Genomic DNA, 20,308 nt, shown 5'->3' with positions numbered 1-20,308 from the left:
GTTCAACAATAATGAATCACCGCTACCATGAGAGGTCCTTGAGCATACAGTCATAAACGTGAATAGAAAATATTAGGCTGATAGGTCTAGTACAATTCGAGATTAGCTGTGGTTAGACAGATACACACACTGTAGATGTCTGGTGGAGATAACACAGGTCAAGAACATCTCCTATTGGTCGACTACAATACACAGATACGTCCTACCACTGAAGCAATCGCCTTCTTACATAACGTCCACTCGCATGTCCAACAGCTTGTACTGGGGAGTGCCAAGAACATAAATCAGCACTTACAGAAGTACATGGTAACTGCAAATATAAAAATGCAACTCAATAAATAAACAAGAAAATAAGATTCCAAAAGGAAAACAAATCCTCTAAGTGTGAAAGAAAACAGTTATTTAACAAAACTAATACTTCTAGTTGACTCCACCACCCACCAGGCCGCTCTTTTTTAGCTCAGACTACATATGGCGGGACTGTATAATGTACTGTACATCTCACTTCTCAGTCCCGTCCTTCTGGTGCTCACGTCCTCCCATTGTAAGCCAGTTTGGTTACCCCTCCTAATGGGCAAGGACTTTGTTCCAGCCTGTAATCATAATCCATTGAAGAGATGCAGAACTCGTCACAGTCTGAACGGAGATATTAATTTCCCCTCCATGTGGGGCCCCGCTCTGCCGGCCATGTAATGCTATCAGCTTTGAAGGAATCTTGTCTGGTTAAGCCTTTCACAAGCGTTCTGTTTGACATCCATTTTCTTGCCTAGAATTTAATTGAGCCAATGTCGCAAGAAAATTTCTTTCAGAATAAAAGCATCGCAGCTGATGGCGTCATCGTGACATTTGTGATCTATTTTTGATTGAATTAATAAAAAGTAAAATACATACATAATAACAATGTGGTCAGAAGATAGGTGTCATGTTGCCAGGACAGATTGTTTTATTGTACTATAAGACAGTCAGTGACTCACAGATTTTTATATTTAATATGTTTTTCCTGAGGAAATTAAAACAGCAGTATTTTTGTGTGTAACACAGTTGAATTTTAAACTCAGAGCAAATGAATGCAGCTTTTTCGGTATGATCCACGGGGTGAGCAACATTAATTCTATTGCATTTTTATTTCTTATTATTTTGTCTTCTCATTCTCGTCTTGAGCAAACAGTTACATCTTCTTGCTCTTAGCCCTAAAGCTTATAATATATCTTAGCTGTAGACCCACTGCTAATGATGTCAGTGTTCCTTTTTTCTGTTTATTTAACGATGATGTTGAAACTGCATTAGCAGAGAATTACTTGAGCCAGATGCAGTTATTCCTCTGATCTTGATTTTCCTCCCATTCCCACATATGGCATTTGCACCCTAAGCTACACCATAAAAGAAGACTTACACTTAATACTGTATGTGGCCTATTTACTTTGCCCCCATTACATGAAATGCTACTTTCTGAAATGTAAATGTGACCCGATACTATTGACTCCCTCATTAAAAGCATTAACAGAATGTAAAGTATCAGCAGTGAAGGTCTGCGGTCTGAATCGAGCCGGCATTGAGTTGCAAACAGTGTAACAAGGCCTGAGGTAATAACATGTACACAGGTGGTGAGTGCTAGAGAAGGTATTGCTCTTCACTAGGAATCCTTGATGAACTCTGACAGATTTCACCTACAAGGTAGGAGCCCCGTCCCTGCTTTCACAGCTGCTTTCCAGCCTTCTTAATTTCTGGCTGTGGTGACTTGTATGCAGATCAGCAGAAGTTTGGTGTTGTGCGTCTCAAATTGTACAAGTTACCCTGATTTACATGATTATTCTATTTATATAAACGGATCTCTTCCTCCTAATGGTATAATGGGTGATACTGCAGGGCCAAGTGCTATTACAGTAAGTCATATTCAACCCAGGAAAAAATGGTATGTAGGGGATACATTAAAATTAGGTATAGGCACAAAAATGCTTGTTTATGGTAAGGAAAAGGAATTTTTTTGGCTGACTTCCACCCACCATACTTAGACCGTCCCTGCCTTAACCTTCTTGTCCTGCCACGTTTCCCCCTGATGCCGCCAAGCGCCATTACACTACAACGGCATTCGTCCACGTACCATGCTAATGCTAAGGGACACGCTTTTTCGTCAGTGTCTGATATCGCAAGTCACTGCCCAAGCGCCAGATTTCTACGACTTCCAAATCAATCAATCAATCAATCAATTTTATTTATAAAGCCCAATATCACAAATCACAATTTGCCTCACAGGGCTTTACAGCATACGACATCCCTCTGTCCTTAGGACCCTTACAGCGGATAAGGAAAAACTCCCCAAAGGTGAGTCACGAGTGAGACCGAGTTGCAAAAATAAGACCACATTTCCCCCTAATGCTGCCGAGCGCCATTACACTATAACGGCATTCGGCCACGTGTCATGCCGACGCTAAAGGACACCTTTTTTCGTCAGTGTCTGACGGCGCAAGTCACTGCCCAAGTGCCGGATTTGGACGACTTCAGAGTGAGACCGGGTTGCAAAAATAAGACCACGTTTCCCCCTGATGCTGCCAAGCGCCGTTATACTATAAAGGCATTCAGCCACGTATCATGCCGACCCTAAAGGACACCTTTTTTCGTCAGTGTCTGACGCCACAAGTCACTGCCCAAGTGCCGGATTTCGTCGACTTCAGAGTGAGACCAGGTTGCGAAAATATAAGATGCCTATACTGCCCTACAAAGCCTAAGTGCAGTAACTACATTTTTGGTCAAAATTGAGTTATAGGTAAAAATTAACTCCTTGATATCTGTTTTATCTTGTGACAAAGTTTCAGAGTTCAATTTTGCTTAGTTTTAGAGAAAAACGGTATAAAATTTGCAGTAACTACAAAATCTGTCTCAAAACCAAGGCAGACAGCAGTAAGTGAAGTTACTGCGGTCTGCCTTGGGATTCTACGGCCGATTTTCGCGGGCTACCTATCCTCACACGACTGCTTTGGAATTCTGACGGCCGATTTCATCCTCTAAGCATCTAACTTCAGACAACAAATCTGAAATGGCACTATCCAGGGGAAAGAAGATGGTGGAACTGGCCTTGAAAAGAAAATACCCAGAGTATCATACTTATGTAAAAACAAGGAAAATGGAAATTATTAATGTGATTGTCATAAAGGCAACAAACAGTGGTGATGGTGAAAACGATGATGAAAATGAAAATGGTGATGCAAAGTTTAATTGATAGGAAAATTATTATCTAGATAGGGGTAAACAAGTAAAAAAGTGAAATTAAATGATGAAATTAAGAGTAAAATATGACATTACTTTATAATATTGTCTAAAATTCTTAATTTGTCCAGACTTAATTAAACATGATCCATAAGAGTTGTTAAATACAATTATAGCAAAATCAATGTCAAAATAGTTTTTGTTGACTGAAAACACAATATAAAAACTGAAAGAAAACAACAACATTGTAGTTACTGCACTTTGCTTTTGTATTGCTATTAGAATCATGTAAGGCAATGCAAAGGCAGAGTGCAGTAACTACATTTTTGGGGTCAAAGGTCGAATCAGCAATCATGGTTTTTGGGCATAAAAGTTATCCTATGAATACATGTATAATTAGTGTAATATCACTCATATAGCTATAACCCATTTGGCTGGCTGGTTAAAAAATTTTAAAGCCATTTTTCTCAGTTTTACCCTTTGCGTAGTTACTGCACTTAGGCTTTGTAGGGCAGTATAAATGGCAGCCATTTTCAGTTTGGATGACCAAAAGCTGATGCCTGGTTACCAGCCTGGCAGCCACTTTTGACACTGAGTCCTCAGCCCTGTTACTGGAAAATATTATGTGAATAATGTTGTGCTCCTTATTAAATATGGGCTTTTTTAATCATTAGGGTTAGTGAGTCAACACTGCTCATTGAGCTCTGTTGTTCTGGGAACGCTCTCCAGTCATATCTAGATTGTATACTTTACAGATTTGATGAATGGATATCAAATACAGTAGATGCAGCAGTATCTATAGAGAATTACCCAGCTGTGCTTTGTGTGCTCAACTGCGTAAGCATTATAGATCTTAACCATTAGCAACGTGACAGGTGAGAACTGTTGTAGAAATATTGAACTAAGGTGTTAGCCCAAATCCGCTTTACTCAGACACACAGGGGACTGTTAGATCCATGAAACAGTATAAGCTCACTTTAACATGTGAAGGGGAAAAGGCAGTGGGTAGAAATAGAGCAAACAGGCCAGGGAGCAGTCTTACTGTATATGAGGCCATTTCCTGAGCAGCAAGCCATTATGATTTTATGGAAGCCAAGGTGGCTGTTGGTGGCTTTAAACATTACAGACCCAGCAAAGTGCTTACAGGAATTTTCACTTCTCTGCAGTTTCTGTTATTGTTTCATCACTCGTCTCTGGTCTGCTCTTGCACAGCCTTGACGGGAGCTTAAGCTCCCCGAAAGCCTTGCCTTGTCAAGTAACAAGTCGTATTCACTGTCACATGCACTGCATTGTCACCGCCACATTCTAGTCCCCAACAGTTTATATTTTACTCTTTCTCGAAAAAAGGTTTGCGCTCCGTCTGAACATCAAATTACAAATGTTTAAGGACTGTGACAGTGTTATGCTTTTAACTACTGTGGCCTCATTTTGGGAACCAGATTTCTGTTATTCCCTCTCTACTGTCAGGTACATTTACGCACACAGCATGAAAAGTCCAAATCTATCTCTGTAAAAATAACTCCATCTGGTATGGGGTATTTTTTATTAATTTTTTAATGCTAATGAAAAGTGCATTTGAGGATGTTGTGCAGTTTTCCACCCTTGTAACTGTGCAGTCAAAGGAGAGTAAGCCGTTTCCAAGTAGAACTTGGCGAAACCAGCAAGCGAGACCTCATTCCTTAGTCCCCTGCCAAGTCTAGCACTAATAAAATAAAGTGACTTCCCCTTAAATTCAGAAGAGATAAAATATGTTTAGCTTTGATTAAAGTTGACTATCAGGGCCACTTGGGCTGTTTTATTCTACAGTTTTATAGTTTCTTTCGGCACCTGTGAACACTACCTTATACTTACACTGAGCATTTGTCAGCCAAAGCTTGGCACAGCGAGACGAAAATGACAGCATGGAATGTATCTTTCTTCCGCCCTCCAAACAGCAACAGAGGCTTATTGTCATGTGGTGCTGTGTTTATAACGGATCCACTGTACTCTCATTACATGTCTGTGTGGAATGAATCTAAATCTTGACAAATTATCACTGGCGTAACATAATAGCGACGGTTCCTGGTGGAAACAGTTTTGCCTGGCAGCGCGATACATTGATCATTTGGCAGTGATGAGGCCTAATGATCATAATAACGCTCATGCCCATGGTCCCAAAACAGAGAGAAAAATTGTCCCTGCTCATTAGGTACACCTGTGTTCCCTGTGCAGGGTGTTATCTACCACCACAGATCCCAACCTTGTTTGTCAGAGGTGGTACATACTCCCATTGTCAGGTACCTCTTCATCAACACCAACACCCATGTTCCAAATATGGTCAATTGAACCAGATGTTATTTAACACCGGTAAAAGTAGATACTCTTTTCATACAATTAAGCTGTCAGTATTTAGGTGATTGAATGACAGCTAAAGGACAAAAAAGCCAGATAGCCACCTCCAAACATTGCACATTGAACACTATTCATACTAGTGATGCAAATTTGTGACATCTACTGGGACCCTATTGCCTCAGAGCAGCATCTGGCAGTCTACCTGAGGTAAGTTGTTGTATAGCCGCAGCAACTGTGAGCTAATTTATTGAGTTTCCTTTGGGCAAAATGCTCAGTGATTTTGAGTTTGCTCTGGTAAACAGTTGTGCAATGTACTGTATATCCCTGTTTTTTTTTTGTGAAGGTAAGACAGAGAGTGGACCTGGCATGCTCTGCGTTTGTCAAAGTTGAGAGGCATAAAAAAAGTTTAGCCTCCACGTTGTTTTATAATCCTCATAAGTAAAGGCGCAAAGGGATTGATTGTGGTGCGAAAGCTCAGAAATATTGACCTTGGCCCGAAAATAAAATACATTGGTTTTTCAGTGTGTGCTACTCGAATTTAGTGTGAAAGTACTTATGAGAAAAACCGATCTAAAAATGTATTGATTTGTGAATTAATTGCACCAAAGACAGGCTTTTAGAGGAACAACCTAGACATTTCAACCATTTATCCAGTCATTTTAGTTTACTATTTCAGCTCTATGCATTGATCATTTATTCTCTTATGTTTCACTATTTCAACTTTATCCATTCATTTATTATCTATTGTATTACTCTTAGCAAACTATTCCAGTCTTGTCCAGTTATGTATCATCTATCCCATGAATTTTAGCCATTTCATCTTTGTCTGTTCATTTATCATCTATCCTATGAATTTTGGCCAACTGTTTCAACTTAGTCTGTCCATTTATCATCTATCCTATGAATTTTGGCCAACTGTTTCAACTTAGTCTGTTCATTTATCATCTATCCTATGAATTTTGGCCAACTGTTTCAACTTAGTCTGCATCTATCCTATGAATTTTGGCCAACTGTTTCAACTTAGTCTGTCCATTCATCATCTATCCTATGAATTTAGCCAACTATTTCATCTTTGTCTGGTAATTTATCATCTATCCCATTACTTTTAGCCATCCATTTTTAACTGTTAATCTGTAATGTTTAGCTGTTTCCGCCGTTTATAAATTAGTGTTACTTTTAACCAACTATTTCAATTGTTATTCCATACATTTGGCCAACAATTTCAACAATTTATCAATGATATGTAGAATATTTGGAATATTATCTATTACTTTTAGCTATTTCCACAGTCTATCCATAATGTTTTTTATCCCTGGTTTTATTTATTTATTAAACCTTTATTCAACCAGAAAAGAGATTAAAAATCTCTGCAACATAAGTTACAGACAGACATTATAGAACAAAAATACAGAATTAAAATGTACAGCTCTAAAACACACAATATAAAACACAAAATAAGATTACTACAAGGAAGAGTCAAAAATTATAATAATATATACTAGAAATTACCCATAAAACCCCAAAAAACAGCAACTACACATGACCAGCTAACGATACATCCTGACACTGGCATACAAAAATCCTGCAACAGTGCTTTGAAACAGCCAAGATTCCACATACAGTATAAGGAGCTGCATACATAAATGCTCGCTTACCAAACTCTGTACATTGTACCGTGTTGTTTACAAATACTTCGGGTAGAAAACCAGCAGAGTTTAGCTATATATCACATTTTTCACGTCACTATATCACCATGTAGACTAATCTGATGTTTGTTAAGTCTATAAACACAATGACTGAACAAATGTTACTATTTCTGTGTGCACGTTTTGTAAGTAATCACATGGTTATCGTAGATTAGCTGGGCTAACCGTTAGCTGTTAACGTTAGCCATTAGCGTTGTCTATAACCATAGACTGTATAAAAATAAGGTATTAACTCAATAAACGGTCCGTGAATAAAATACTTTTTCCAGCGGATATCTTAGTTACAACATGATTGAGCTAGCAAAGCAGTTTTGTGTTGCTATGTGATTTATTTATTCAGTTATGGGAAATCACGATGTCTAGAGAGCATCAGTGGCTGCAGCTGACAGGGACAGTTAGCAAAGCTAACATCAGGACGTCATCTGTTAAAAGCCTCCCGTTATCGGATACGACATCAAACTACTCCAGTTAGCTCAATCATGTTGTAACTCAGACATCCGCTGGAAAAAAATATTTTTTTTTCACGTTGACGAGATGGTGTTTTGGGTGGAGCGGTCACTATGGATGCGGAGGTTGCTGTTTCTGTAGGTACACATTTCCTGGGGACACCTGCATGTCTCGGCCACGCCCCCTCCATTGTGATTGGCTAAAGCGCAGCATCGTTCAAACTCAAAGCCACCCCCCCAGTCGTCTTTTACACAGGGTTGCCGACAGATTCTACAATGTAAATTGCACAATCTGTCTTGAGAGATTACTCTTTAACTGAACTCCATTGTTTGTGTGGGTGTGTTATTCACTGACTGTTCTGTTTCAGTTGAGCAGCGACTTTGAAAATGTTTCCATCTTCATTAACATACCCGTCTTGTCCTTTTTTCTCCAACTTACATCTGTGTTTCTGACACAATTAAATGGCTCTAACTAGCTTGTGATAAACAATGGAGCTTCTTATTCTTCCTGCCAAATGACTGATCTACTGTTTCACTGAATACAATCAAATATCTCCCAACAATATTTTAGTCTGAAGTTCTTTTAATGTACATGCTTGAATTACGGTGCACAGAGATCACTGGTAGATGCTCAGTGCATGACTGTCACATCAAACCAAATGTGACAGGATTTAAGGCTATTTTTAGTGAACAGCCACTTGGATTACATGGCTATAGAGCTGTGTCCTAAATTCAACAATTACTGCAGTCGACAGTGTTTATTGGCTGATGAGGTCCACAGTTTCCTTTGGATGTTAGCTGACACCCTGTGCACTAACTGCACCAGTGGGATTTATTTGCATAGAAAACATACCATGAACTTCATAATGTGACAGTTTGGATTTCAGCTTCCTTTAGGTCATGACTGACTGCCAGACTATAAAAATAACTGAAGAACCAAATTGTCCCGAACTGACATCTTTCTGGGAGGAAACTAGGCGCTGCCACTTCTTATGTTACAACTTATTATCTTTATTGTTTAACAAATCACTCAGCACAGTCGTCCAGTCAGATTATTCAGCTAATTTGCATCAAAGGCATTTATAGCCTTTTAATTCTGTCAAATGTGATTACGTTACTCATTGCACTTAAAAGAAAAAACTGCCAGTAGAATTGAAAACAAATGTTAGAAGAGTGGAAAATGGAGAGGGCTTTACTGTCACCTTAGGCACGCTATTTTTAATTTGCCAACAAAAGCACCATGTCTTTTTTTCTCCTTCCTTCATATTCTCTGTTTCAAGCGCAATCTGAGCTCCAGGGACTCCTGAGTCCCTTATTTGCATGACAGGTATTGGTAAATCGGGTACAGAATTGTAGACGGCGGCCGACAGCCAGTCTTTTAATGCCTGTTTGCCTTGTTCTTACGGAGAGAATTTGTTGACACTTGTAAGAGTGCTGTGTCTAGTGAGCTTTCTGGATGATTTTTCACTGCAGCTCTAATTGGTGCTTGTGTTGAGGAGACATGTAGCGAATACACACAACAGAATAGAGATCCTATAGGAAATGTGATAGTCGATGGGGTTTATGGACTGACTAATAAGAATGTTAAAGCTCGGCTTTTTTTCTTTAGTCCTTTGAAACTTTACTTTTTTGTCTACTGAGCACATTATTATCCATTCCAGATTTATTTATGATGATGTTTGAAACAACAGTTGACACACACATACAAGGATGAGTTTAAAAGACAAATGACAATTGACTCATAAAAGCAATGAGGCGATTTTCATACTGAAGTAAAAGCTAAAGGAATAAAGATGTGTTTTTAAGATGGGATTTAAAAACAGGCAGTGTAGGGGCCTGCCTAATGCAGAGGCAACTCATTCAAGAGTTCAAGGGCTACAACTGCAAAGGCAGATTCCCTTGAGCTTCAACCTAAATTGAAGGCACAGATGTTTAAGGCACCTTTCTGTCAGCAACGCAAAATTTATGCTCAATTTATGCAGTTATGTATGTTTGGTAAGTGTTGGTGGTAGATCCGTCCCAAATGCTTCAAAACATCAAGGCTTGTATCGTTGCCATAGTAGTCAACATCCAAATCAGTGTTGTAATGCTTCTTTTTCCATAAATGACTAAATAATTAATCATGTAGGCATTAACCCATAAATCCCAAATAGCCCATGAAATAAGAAATAGTAATCCGACATTATTCAACATTGGCATAGGCTGCAGTCTATTTAATTATTCATTGGTTAATAGGCCTACAGATGAGCAAATTTGTTTTTACTGGGTATGGCTGTAATGTATTTCATGTGATTATTGCACATTTTGTTGCAGCTTTCACTTCAATAAAAAGGAAAATTCTTGAAGTAACACAGTTACAGTAACTGTAAAATCTTTCACTGAAACATGGCCATATCTCAGACAGGTGACTTTTTTTCTATATGCTGATTGACAAAGCAGAGGACTCTGGTGAGGAAGAGACGTGTGCTTTATGGTGAACTGTGGGAATGTGAGGTGCTGTCCCATTCCTGCTCTCCCTGTACCAAGGGGAATAAAACACCCTAAATCACAGCGATACGCCACTCAGAGGCAGCTGAAGAGCAGCACTGCCCATGCTCGGGAGGAGCAACCATGTGGCCATCTTGTTGAGGTCAAAATACGTAAATAAACTATGACACATCCCCCCAGTGACGTGAGAGATGGAGCCAAGAGAGCCAGGAGTCAGTGTTGGATTTAATTTGTAAGACAGCAGAAGCAGCTGTACCCAAAACTAAAGTCAAATCACCTCACAACCAGAAATCATGGATTACCAGAACCGTCCGGGATGCCATAAACACAGGCAATGCAGCCTGTCTGGAAACATGGACAGTTATGAAGGCTACAGTGTAAGAAGGGCCAAAAAAGGTCTAACTCACAATGCACAGGTCAAAGGAGATTGATCTAGGGAAAACCAGAAGCAACTGGACAACGGATCTGAGTAACCTTGTTGGGACGTGTGTTTGTGAAAGGTCAGAGAGATAGGCTTGAGCAAGCCCATTTAATGATCTGTTGGCAAACTATAAAATCTTCAAATCAATCCTTCAGGGAGCCAGTGAATGGAGGTGAGTACGGGAAATTGCCCTCTCACTTCCTGTTAAAAGACAAGCTTCAGCACTCTGGACCAACTGTAAGCGTGAAAGGGAGGCCTTGCTAACACCAACATAGAGGGCGTTACAGTTGTCAAGTTGGGTAGAGATTAAAGCGTATAACCCTTTCAAAATCACTAAATGATAAAAAAGAACTTGACCTTAAAGAAGAGCCTCAGCTGGAAAAAAATCACCATCTATTATCACACCCAGATTATCAGTCTATTGGTCTCTGTGCTGCGTCTCTTAAGAGGATGAGTTCTCATCCTGCCTTTCAAGTACAACAAACTATGACCATCAGTGGTGAAACACTGTGTTGTGACTGAACATCGGGGCATAGAGGAATTAAATTATGCTCAAAAGATTTATTCATCCAAGACATTTTTGTGGAAGTGGCTCGACTAGGTGGCAATATGTCAGGAAATTAGCTATGCAATTTCCAGACATACATTATAAGACAAGGAAATGATACCTCTGACACCAGAGGGCATCTGTAGCTTTTATGGGGAACATAAAATGTTTAATAGATAACGATCCAGAAGTTGTTTGAGCACAAACCCGCTTTGCAAAATGGACAGAGAGAAAGGAAAAGAAAGGAGTCTGAAAACACTGATGCCTGATATGATATGCGCAAAGAAAAAAAACATCTAAGAAGTCAGCTGTCTGCTGTTTACCAGCATTCGTCAGGCAACACAAGAGTGGTTTAATTTGACACAGTCTGGGACTTGGCCTGCCCTTGAGCTTGACATCTGTTGAAAGGGAGATGAAGGCTGAAATTAGGAAAAAAATAGCATTTGAGTGAATTTGCATGAACTGTACTCCGTTCAACCGGCATTCACAATTTAGTTTTTAAAGTGGCTGCTCAAGTGAAATAACCTGGATACTGGCATATTAACCTAATAGTTGTTTCTCTCGGAAAAATGCTTACACGTTTACTCAATGGAACCGTCATGATCTGTGTTACAGAACCAACTCACTTTAGTATTTCTCAGCCAAAGGAGGACAGTTGATGGCATAGAAAATAGATGGATGGCTGCTTTATTTATGGCTGCAAGGACACTCAGTCACAGGTTAATAACGATGACTGTAAATGTTTTTACATCAATAACACTCCGTGGCTGCTGGATTTATGGAGCTGAATGTCAGAGTATATTGGCTCCTGTCAAATCCCCTGTAAGTGCATTGATTGAGATTGTCAACATGTGTCATACATTATTTTTTAAAAAGCTAACAATATAAGTAACTGCTGATTTACATGTTTCTTTATGCTTGGTCAGACACTGTAAGTGATGGAAACATTTTGTGAGCGTTTGTCTGAACTAGTACCCATTAGGGGTGGGGGGAAAAACACAGACACAGCACAGTATTGCGATATTTTTGTGTGGCAAAGTATTGATTTTTTAATTATATTAATTATGAATATGACAAATACAAATTAAGCTTTAGGTGACCTACTAGAACAATATAATCAATTGCTTTTTCAGTCCACTAGATACATTTTGCTGCAAAAAAAATGACTTAAGTGAGATGAACAGACTGGAAACTTTATCTTGTAAGATAAAACAGATGTTACACAATATATCGCAATATATTTTATCACAATACTCAGCATATTGCAACATACTTAAAATTGCAATAATATTGTATCGTGACTTAAGTATGATGATAACATCGTATCGTCTGGTGATTCCCACCCCTAGTGCCCAGTGGCCATTTCTGCAGGAACATGAATAACATTTTTTGTTTTGTTTTCATTCTTGGTATCAAGTTATTGTCAGATCGGTGTGGCCATTTTCACACCATAGTTGATTGCTGTTTTATACAGCAGTGGTTCTCAAATTGTGTGCCGTGATGCTAATCCAGGTGTGCCGTGGGATTTTGTGATAACCATACATTATTATTGCAATATTCAACTGGGCCTGAACACAAAGTTATGAATGATTTTTTAATTGTATCAGTATGTTGTGTGCACCCATTTTTATTTAATTATTTGAGGTTTTTAAATCATCCTGTAGCTTCCCAGTAGTGTTCTTTATGTATCATACTCCAAATGAAGTACCTTCGTTTTCGTGTCAAAAGCTATTTTCTCACACCCTTCTAAGGGCCTGTTTATACAGTTCCGTATATTTCTGAAAACGGGTATTTATCTTTGCGTTTGCACCTATCATTTACACGTAACCGGCGTTTTCCTCGACAAAAACTGAAATTTTCAAAAACGGCTTCCAAAGTGAACGTTTTTAAAAATATCCCTTTCTATGGAGACGTGTAAACAGATAGATGGAGATTTTGGAAAACGATGATGTTGCAACCCAGTTCGCTCATGCCCATTAGGCGCCCTGGAACCACAACAACAATGGTGGATATATGCCAGGTTGTTTACGTTTTGTTAGCACTTTTGGGACTACTTACGAGCTTACAAATGAACTTAGCACTGCTGCATCAACATCATCGCTACATCGATGCACAAAGACTTCTGTTGTGCCCAATATTAGTAAGTGCATAGCAGCTAACTATGCTACATAAGGTTAAAATGTAGTTTATCATTGTTTTTATCACTAGCGCCAAGACGAAAGCAAATAACTGTGCATGTGCAGAAACCTTCTTCTGTGGTGTTTGACATACGCCGTATCGCCACCTACTGGCCTGGCATGCTAATAGCAGCAAAAAGCTGCCGTTTTTGCGTTTTCATGTAAACGGATATATTTTTCACAACTGATCGTGTAAACCCGGAATTTTTTTTATACGGGATAAATAAAAATCCGTTTTTATTTGTATCGGTAGCCATATAAACAAGGCCTAAAACAGTTTTTCCAAGTGACCTGGTGTAGGTTTCTGCATGATGACATTGCGACATATGAACCGTCTCTTTGAGACGGAGCTTAGTCTCCTTTGAGAATCATGTTTTGTTGAGCTTCCAAATTTGCTATATTCCTTTAACCCCCTAAGCAGCATGGAAGCTAAGCAATGTACTGCTGCAGATGCCACGTTAGTTGAGATCAGAAAATCACACAATAACTTGATGAACCGATAGAGGCAGCAGTAGACCAGCAACTCCTGTGTTTTGCCAGGTAAAATTACTGTTTTTGCCAAAGGAGTTTGGTAGCCCTGAAGAAAGTGACGTAACGGCTTAAAGTCCCCATCAGAAAGACTGTCTGATTGCAAGGTAAAGGCAAGCAAAATTAGGGCTGACCCTAATGCTTCAAAGCTATGAAGCTTCAATGGTTTGCTATGGTAATTGGCATCCAAATCAGCATTTGAATGCTTCGTTTTTGGTTTTACTTTTTTACCAGTAACCTGCTGGAGGAAACTGAAAGAAAGTGGCAAGTGCCAGACACAGGTTAGGCCAGTGATGTCAGCACAGTTGCTGACCCTGCCTCAAGCAATTAAAGTGGCTGTCTGATGAGGAAAAGAAACGGGTGAGACGAATTGCATCTTGTGATTCGGCCTGACCCACAGTGTTCAGAGTTATTAATAACTTAGAGAAACACGGCTTGCAACAGTCCAACTTGTCTTCCCTCTCTCTCTATCACTCTTCCTCACACACACACATGCAGCGGTGCAAAGGCTGAACCGGATCAGGTGGTTGAATAGCATATATGACTGATTACTATTATACTCCGCGTCCTGTCAAACCATCAGATATTTGGCGTAATTCTCACTGAAGCTTCGAAACCTCAAAAATGGTATTCAAAAAACCCAGAATAGAATGCAGATGGACCCACCCTTCAATCTGAATGAGAAGAAAACAAGGTTCTGCTCACCTCAAAATATGTTCGGGTTACAAACGGCCAAGAAATCAGCAGTTTTAATTCCTCACATATACATACATTTTAAAATAATTGGCTTTTAACTCAGATTCTTTGGCTCATGAGCATCAATGTCAGTGTTAAGGCTAACTAGATGTGGATCTTTACTTGATGCTCAGACAGCTCTTTTAAAGTGGTTTCACTCGTCACAAACGTAGAGCAGAATGATGGTCACGAGTTAGGGAATTATTAGTGCAGCCTCCCATCTGAACACTAACCTGAAGTGTGTCTTTGCATCCACTCTATTTGTTTACTCCTCCTGTAATGATCAGTACTCCACAGTGGCACACAGAACAGTGATTGCCCCTCAGAAAGTGTTTGATCTTCCGTCTGTACACTGGCAATAAAAGGGGGGCTGATTCTCACAAAGGCAACATGAAAGCCTTCTTAGTACGACACAGCTGCTACACGCGTGTGTGCAGGAGTGGCCGGGCAAGTGCTGCACCTCCGTCATTTGCAGACATTTGGCTTCCTTTCCCTCATCTTCCATGCTGTTTTCAAGCTGCACTCTGAGCTCATGCATTTTTAATGAGTGGTCATTTAATCTTTCTGTAAATTGCCAGACTGCAACCGTCTTGTAATAATTACCAATAATTACAGAGTTAGGAATGCGGTCGCTATGCAACATCAATAGAGTGGAGATATAAGGAAGAAGGAGACTGTGAACTGCTGGATAATGTGTTTATTCCAGGGTTTATGTGATGTTTTATTCTGCAAGTGTTTGGTCAAATTGCGTTAAGTGTGCTACTCAAACTCTGCATCATCTCTAATGATTACTGAGAGTCCTGTGGGTGGAAGCACGGACACAGGCACTCACAGTGAATGTATGAATGACATTAACAGTAAATATTCAGCTTTATTTTGGTGAAAGGATATTTAGGTGGGATATTTAATATTTCATGTATTTGGTTCCAGTTAGACTTGATTATGTAGGCCCACATCTGTGATGCTAACAGTTAAAAAGTATAGAGAAGTTAGGGACTGTACACAAATGACTTGTGTGTGGGGAGAACTGCACTTTATGCATTTTTTTTTTTTTTTTTTTCAACAGCATAGTTTATTACTTAGACTTGGAAACAAACTGCCATACCCTCCCTCCTAATACCACAGAATGAATAATAAAAAAACTAAAAATGGAGAAGCATCAAGAAAAAGGACGTTTTCACACTTGCCCTGTTTGGTTCGGTTCAGTCGAACTCAAGTTCCTTTGCCCCCTAAGTGCGGTTCGTTTGGGCAGGTGTGCACACAACAATCGCACTCGGGTGTGCACCAAAACAACCAGACCGAGACCACCTCTTCAAGAAGGTCTCAGTCCGGTTACAAACGAACTCTGGTGCGGTTCATCAAACCTCAATCTGAACCAACTGCAGTCACATGACACATTGTTTGGGTTAAACATGAGCATGTTACAGTCCTGGAGGATTATTAATGTGCACCTCCTCCTGTACTGCCTTAATATGCACATTCAGCACATCCAATGCATCAAAACATTGTTTTCTAGTTGGAGCCGCGCCTCGTTTTCAAACTGTATGTTTTTTGTTTTTTTTAAAGATAGTTTTTGGGCATTTTTAGCCTTTATTTGACAGGACAGACAAGCGTGAAGGGGGGAGAGAGAGAGGGAGTGACATGCAGCAAAGGGCCACAGGCTGGAGTCGAACCCGGGCCGCTGCGGCAACAGCCTTGTACATGGGGCGCCTGCTCTACCACTAAGCCACCGACGCCCCATCAAACTGTATGGTTTGACTAAAATGAACAATGATAGCAATATAGTCCACGATGAGCAGCGCTAAAATCAACCTGCGTAGTTGTCCCTCCATTGTGACATTAGAAAGTGTCACATTTATCTTGCAAGTGTACTCTTCTTCGGCGTTTTGTTTACTTCCTGGATTCCCACATGGAAATTCTGACCAATCAAGAGCAGCTTTCTCGCGCAAGGCATTTTATCTGGTCCGCTTGTAAATGCTGCCGTGAGAACACAAACCAACTCAAGTAAATTGTGCAATTTTGTAACAAAATTAGTCCCTGATTCAGACCAAAGCAAGACAACTCTAGGTCTAAAAGCACCCTGAAGCATGAAGACTGAAAGATTATGTACCACTATGTGAACATTTGTTATCTTCACGTGTCACTAAAATGTGTAAGTAGCAATTGCCAGAGATTTTGTAGACATAATAAAATTATGGCCAAATGTTCGAGCTGATCTCGAGAGGAATAGTATCTGCTCATCTGTCCCTGCTTTTTGTGAGTAAGAACAGAATGATATTTATACATACCTATATAGCATATAGTCTATATAAATTCAAGTGTAAAAATGTTTGTAAATAAGGGCCTGACTATTAATACCTTTTTTCATACTCTAAATATTTGGCACTACACTGCACAGCTTTTATAGGGCACACTGTAATAATAAAATATATTTTGATTACCTCTATAGCCTATACTTCTACATATTTCTGTATCATGATTGGGTAAATATTTCTGGCCAACACAGGGCTGGCTGATATGGCTAAAAATATTATCACAATAAAAGATTTCACATCAGTCGATAATGATAATATCTATGATAATTATCAAGTTTAAAGGCTGATTTTTGCTCCTGGATGAAAGTTTAAGATATTAGATGGTCAATTGTGATTGAAATTATAATTTATTTTTAGAACATGACAAACACTTGCCAAACAGTGGAACATTTCACAGATCTAAGGTGAACTGAAAACAATAAGAATCAAAATAGCGTCAGTAAATAAAACAATAGACAAAAAATCTCAACTCTGGTCAGCATGTTAAACTCGTAGTTAGAGTAAAATGTTTCTGTAATGTTATAATGTTAATGTACGCATGTATGTATGTTGGTCTCATCTTCTGCTGCTGCTGCTGCTGCTCCTTCTTCTGGTTAATGGCGGGTGGAAACTGGTGATTATTGTGCATTACCGCCCCCGTCTATGGGCATATGGGTGGTTTAACTTTATGGACGATTCATCAAACATTCATCATGGCTTTATCGATGAAGATTATATCGGGATAATTATTGTTATTGCTTATTGCCCAGCCCTAAGAGTACATGACTCATTTACCTTTAAATACAGTATTATTTCTACACATTCAAAAGAGTCAGTTTTGTGTTTTGGTCTGCGATTGGAAAAACTAAAACTGCATGCCTGAACTGCACTGAATTTTGGGCAATTAAATAAGTGAAGTCTGCACTCATGCGGACTCTCTGGGAGTCAGCAGGAAGTCAGCTCAAGGTCCCTTGTGGACTGGATGACTTGTGGATGTGGACAGCCCACAGCACTCACAGACTTCCCAAGAACATGCAGCAATGTCTGTAAGTCTGCAAGTGCAGCCAAAACTGTTAACTAAAGCAAACATGTGCAGTATAGATCACATCAGTAATGTAAACTAGACAGACACCGTCAAACTGTCTCTATTTACTACACTGATTAGTAGGTTTGTCGGCGACATGTTAGGCTGAACTTGCTTTATACTATTGTAAAAACACCCACATGCCTTCTCTGAGGGTCTCATAAACATGACAAACAATCTTTTTTCCACATATTTTCTTTTAATCACCATTTGATTTACGTCACTTAATAAAAAAGACTCATAACATGATGTGTTTGACAGCCACATGCTGTTAGGTATAAAAATGTCAGCATCAGTTTAAGACCGAACCGAAACCATCAATCACATCAATCAAAAATGTAAACTAGATGAGAGCAGGCGGTTTAAGCAGGGCGCTGCACTATAAATGAGTCTTATCTGAATGATTAGAAATAAAGTACAACCATTTGATGTCAGTCACGTCGGCATTTACCTGCTCAGCTATATTTAGATCGTTCTCTCAAGTCACTCATAAGCTGTTTGCCAGTCCTCGTCAGTTATGTATGACCTCATCTCCCTTTCACTCTTCTGTCATTTCTGTAGGAGTCTTCTGGTTCTACTGATATGGCTTCCGCACTTTGGAAGCCTAAATCACTGGACTTGGGCTTGTGGATCTTCCTCCTGCTCCTCAATCTCCTTCCTGAAGCCAGGTACAACAACACACTGTATTTTCTATTTACCGTCGTCCTTCCTCTCCACCTATTTCATTCCCCTGGCTCCGTCCCTCTAGTCGATGTTCTGGTGATGCGTTATACCTTTATTAATCATGCTCGCTGCTGCTGCAGACATTGCAATCTAACCAACACCATTAGAACCTAAAGTTCATTTGTATTGAAAACACAGAAAAGGCACAAAATGTCTTTTGTTATTACACAGTGAGATGGCCTCAGCTGTGACTGTCAGTTTGGCAAATGAAATAACCAGACCTCTGTAATGGTGTGTACCAAAAACAAAAAACTGCAGGACTGCCAGGGAAAACATTGAGCACTGAATTACCAAAGAAAGAACATTCTCTCTTTCGCTCCTGTACTTTCAGTAGATAGTTTTTGCACTCAAGGACTTCCTGGACAACACTGTGACTTTCATTTTTTGACCAGGATTAAAATAGAACTCATGCCACCTTGTCCTAAATTAGGCCGTAAAAGAGCAAATATGACATCCTCTCATCTGAATGTAGCTTGTGCTCTGCTCTGCACCGGACTGAATTTCACTGACTGGTGAATTAATTTGCATTGTGCAACACACCAGAGCCATGATTGTCCATTCACAGCATTTTCACTCCTGCATCCTGTGCACATTTTTCAGTTTGTGTGCTAGAGTCAGCGAAAAAAAAAAATTAAAAAAAAAATCTTCAGCATGTCTAAGCATGTCTAGAAGTAACCACAGTCTTTGTAATTTCCAAAGATTGCACAGGTCGCCATGTTAGCATTGTTGACAAGGTAGGCTGTTATGGCAGGGAGAGGCGGCAGAGTGCAAATCACTTTAAGATTTTGCACGCTAGGAAAGGCTCATCGAACCTGGAAGAAAGCAGAGAAATCAGAACAGTGTGACAGGGATTAGCCCAGTTTGCTTTGTCATTGTGCCACTTGGCTCTCCTTGCTTATAAGGAGCACACCGAGTTAGTAATTACATATATTAAATAGAAATGTGTGGCCAGGAGACAGTGCTGGCCACACATTGACAAGAATATGTGCTTTGGAGGTGCTGTACCTTTTCCATTCAAGGACGTAGTGTATGTGGCTCACCTGAACACTTAAGAGACAAACCTGTAAACAGTAATCTTATTACCACTGCTCTGGGGCTGTCTTTCAGTGTTTCATTGTATAAAATAATGGATGTAGCAATCATAATGTCACCTATTTGTGTGTGGACTCCAGTTCTGAAGCCGTTTGTTTGACGTTTGTTTCTCAAAAAAATCAGTCGGGTTGATGACCCACCTGCACATGGGCTACAATGTATGATCAAAAATGAATAACAGTTGAAAGTATTCAAAATGTCGATCCCCGTCTAGCTACGATGCTAGTTAGCCAACTTTGGCTAAAGCTTACCTGTCGAGGAGAAGAGTAGCCACTTCGACATCCGATTTCAAATTCTTCTCTGTTTTCAACTGTCTTCGCCGTTCACAAGCATCTCCTATATAGACCCTCGCTTTGCCTCGAGTTTTGTCTTGGCGTTTTTGGGTATCATAACAAGGTTGTTTGGGCTTAGTCGCACCGTCAGCCATTGTAGCTCAGTCGTAACTGTAACTGATGCTGAGACTCTACTGACTGCGTGACTGGTAGACGGCGGTGGGTGGCGCAACAGGCCAAAACACAAATTCAAAACATAAA

The 20,308-nt window shown here is 39.7% G+C and overlaps 2 protein-coding genes across 4 annotated transcripts in view; one reads left to right on the top strand and one right to left on the bottom strand.

Annotated features, from left to right (window-relative positions):
- Positions 1-20,308, bottom strand: part of gabrb4 (gamma-aminobutyric acid type A receptor subunit beta4) — a 344,554-nt gene that overhangs the window by 208,541 nt on the left and 115,705 nt on the right. The gene's annotated exons all lie outside the window — the stretch shown is intronic.
- The window catches only part of gabra3 (gamma-aminobutyric acid type A receptor subunit alpha3), a 148,831-nt gene that overhangs the window by 29,180 nt on the left and 99,343 nt on the right, over positions 1-20,308 (top strand). For all 3 annotated transcript variants that reach the window (XM_050034415.1, XM_050034423.1, XM_050034407.1), the window contains one exon: positions 18,522-18,628. In XM_050034415.1, coding sequence (XP_049890372.1) covers positions 18,543-18,628 — 86 coding nt within the window. In that variant the 5' untranslated portion in view covers positions 18,522-18,542. The remainder of the gene's footprint in view (positions 1-18,521; positions 18,629-20,308) is intronic.

The sequence above is a fragment of the Epinephelus moara genome, chromosome 3 (assembly GCF_006386435.1).
Source record: "Epinephelus moara isolate mb chromosome 3, YSFRI_EMoa_1.0, whole genome shotgun sequence".
NCBI lineage: Eukaryota > Metazoa > Chordata > Actinopteri > Perciformes > Serranidae > Epinephelus > Epinephelus moara.
Note: the sequence above shows the minus strand (reverse complement) of the source record. Positions and strands in the feature narration are given on the sequence as shown.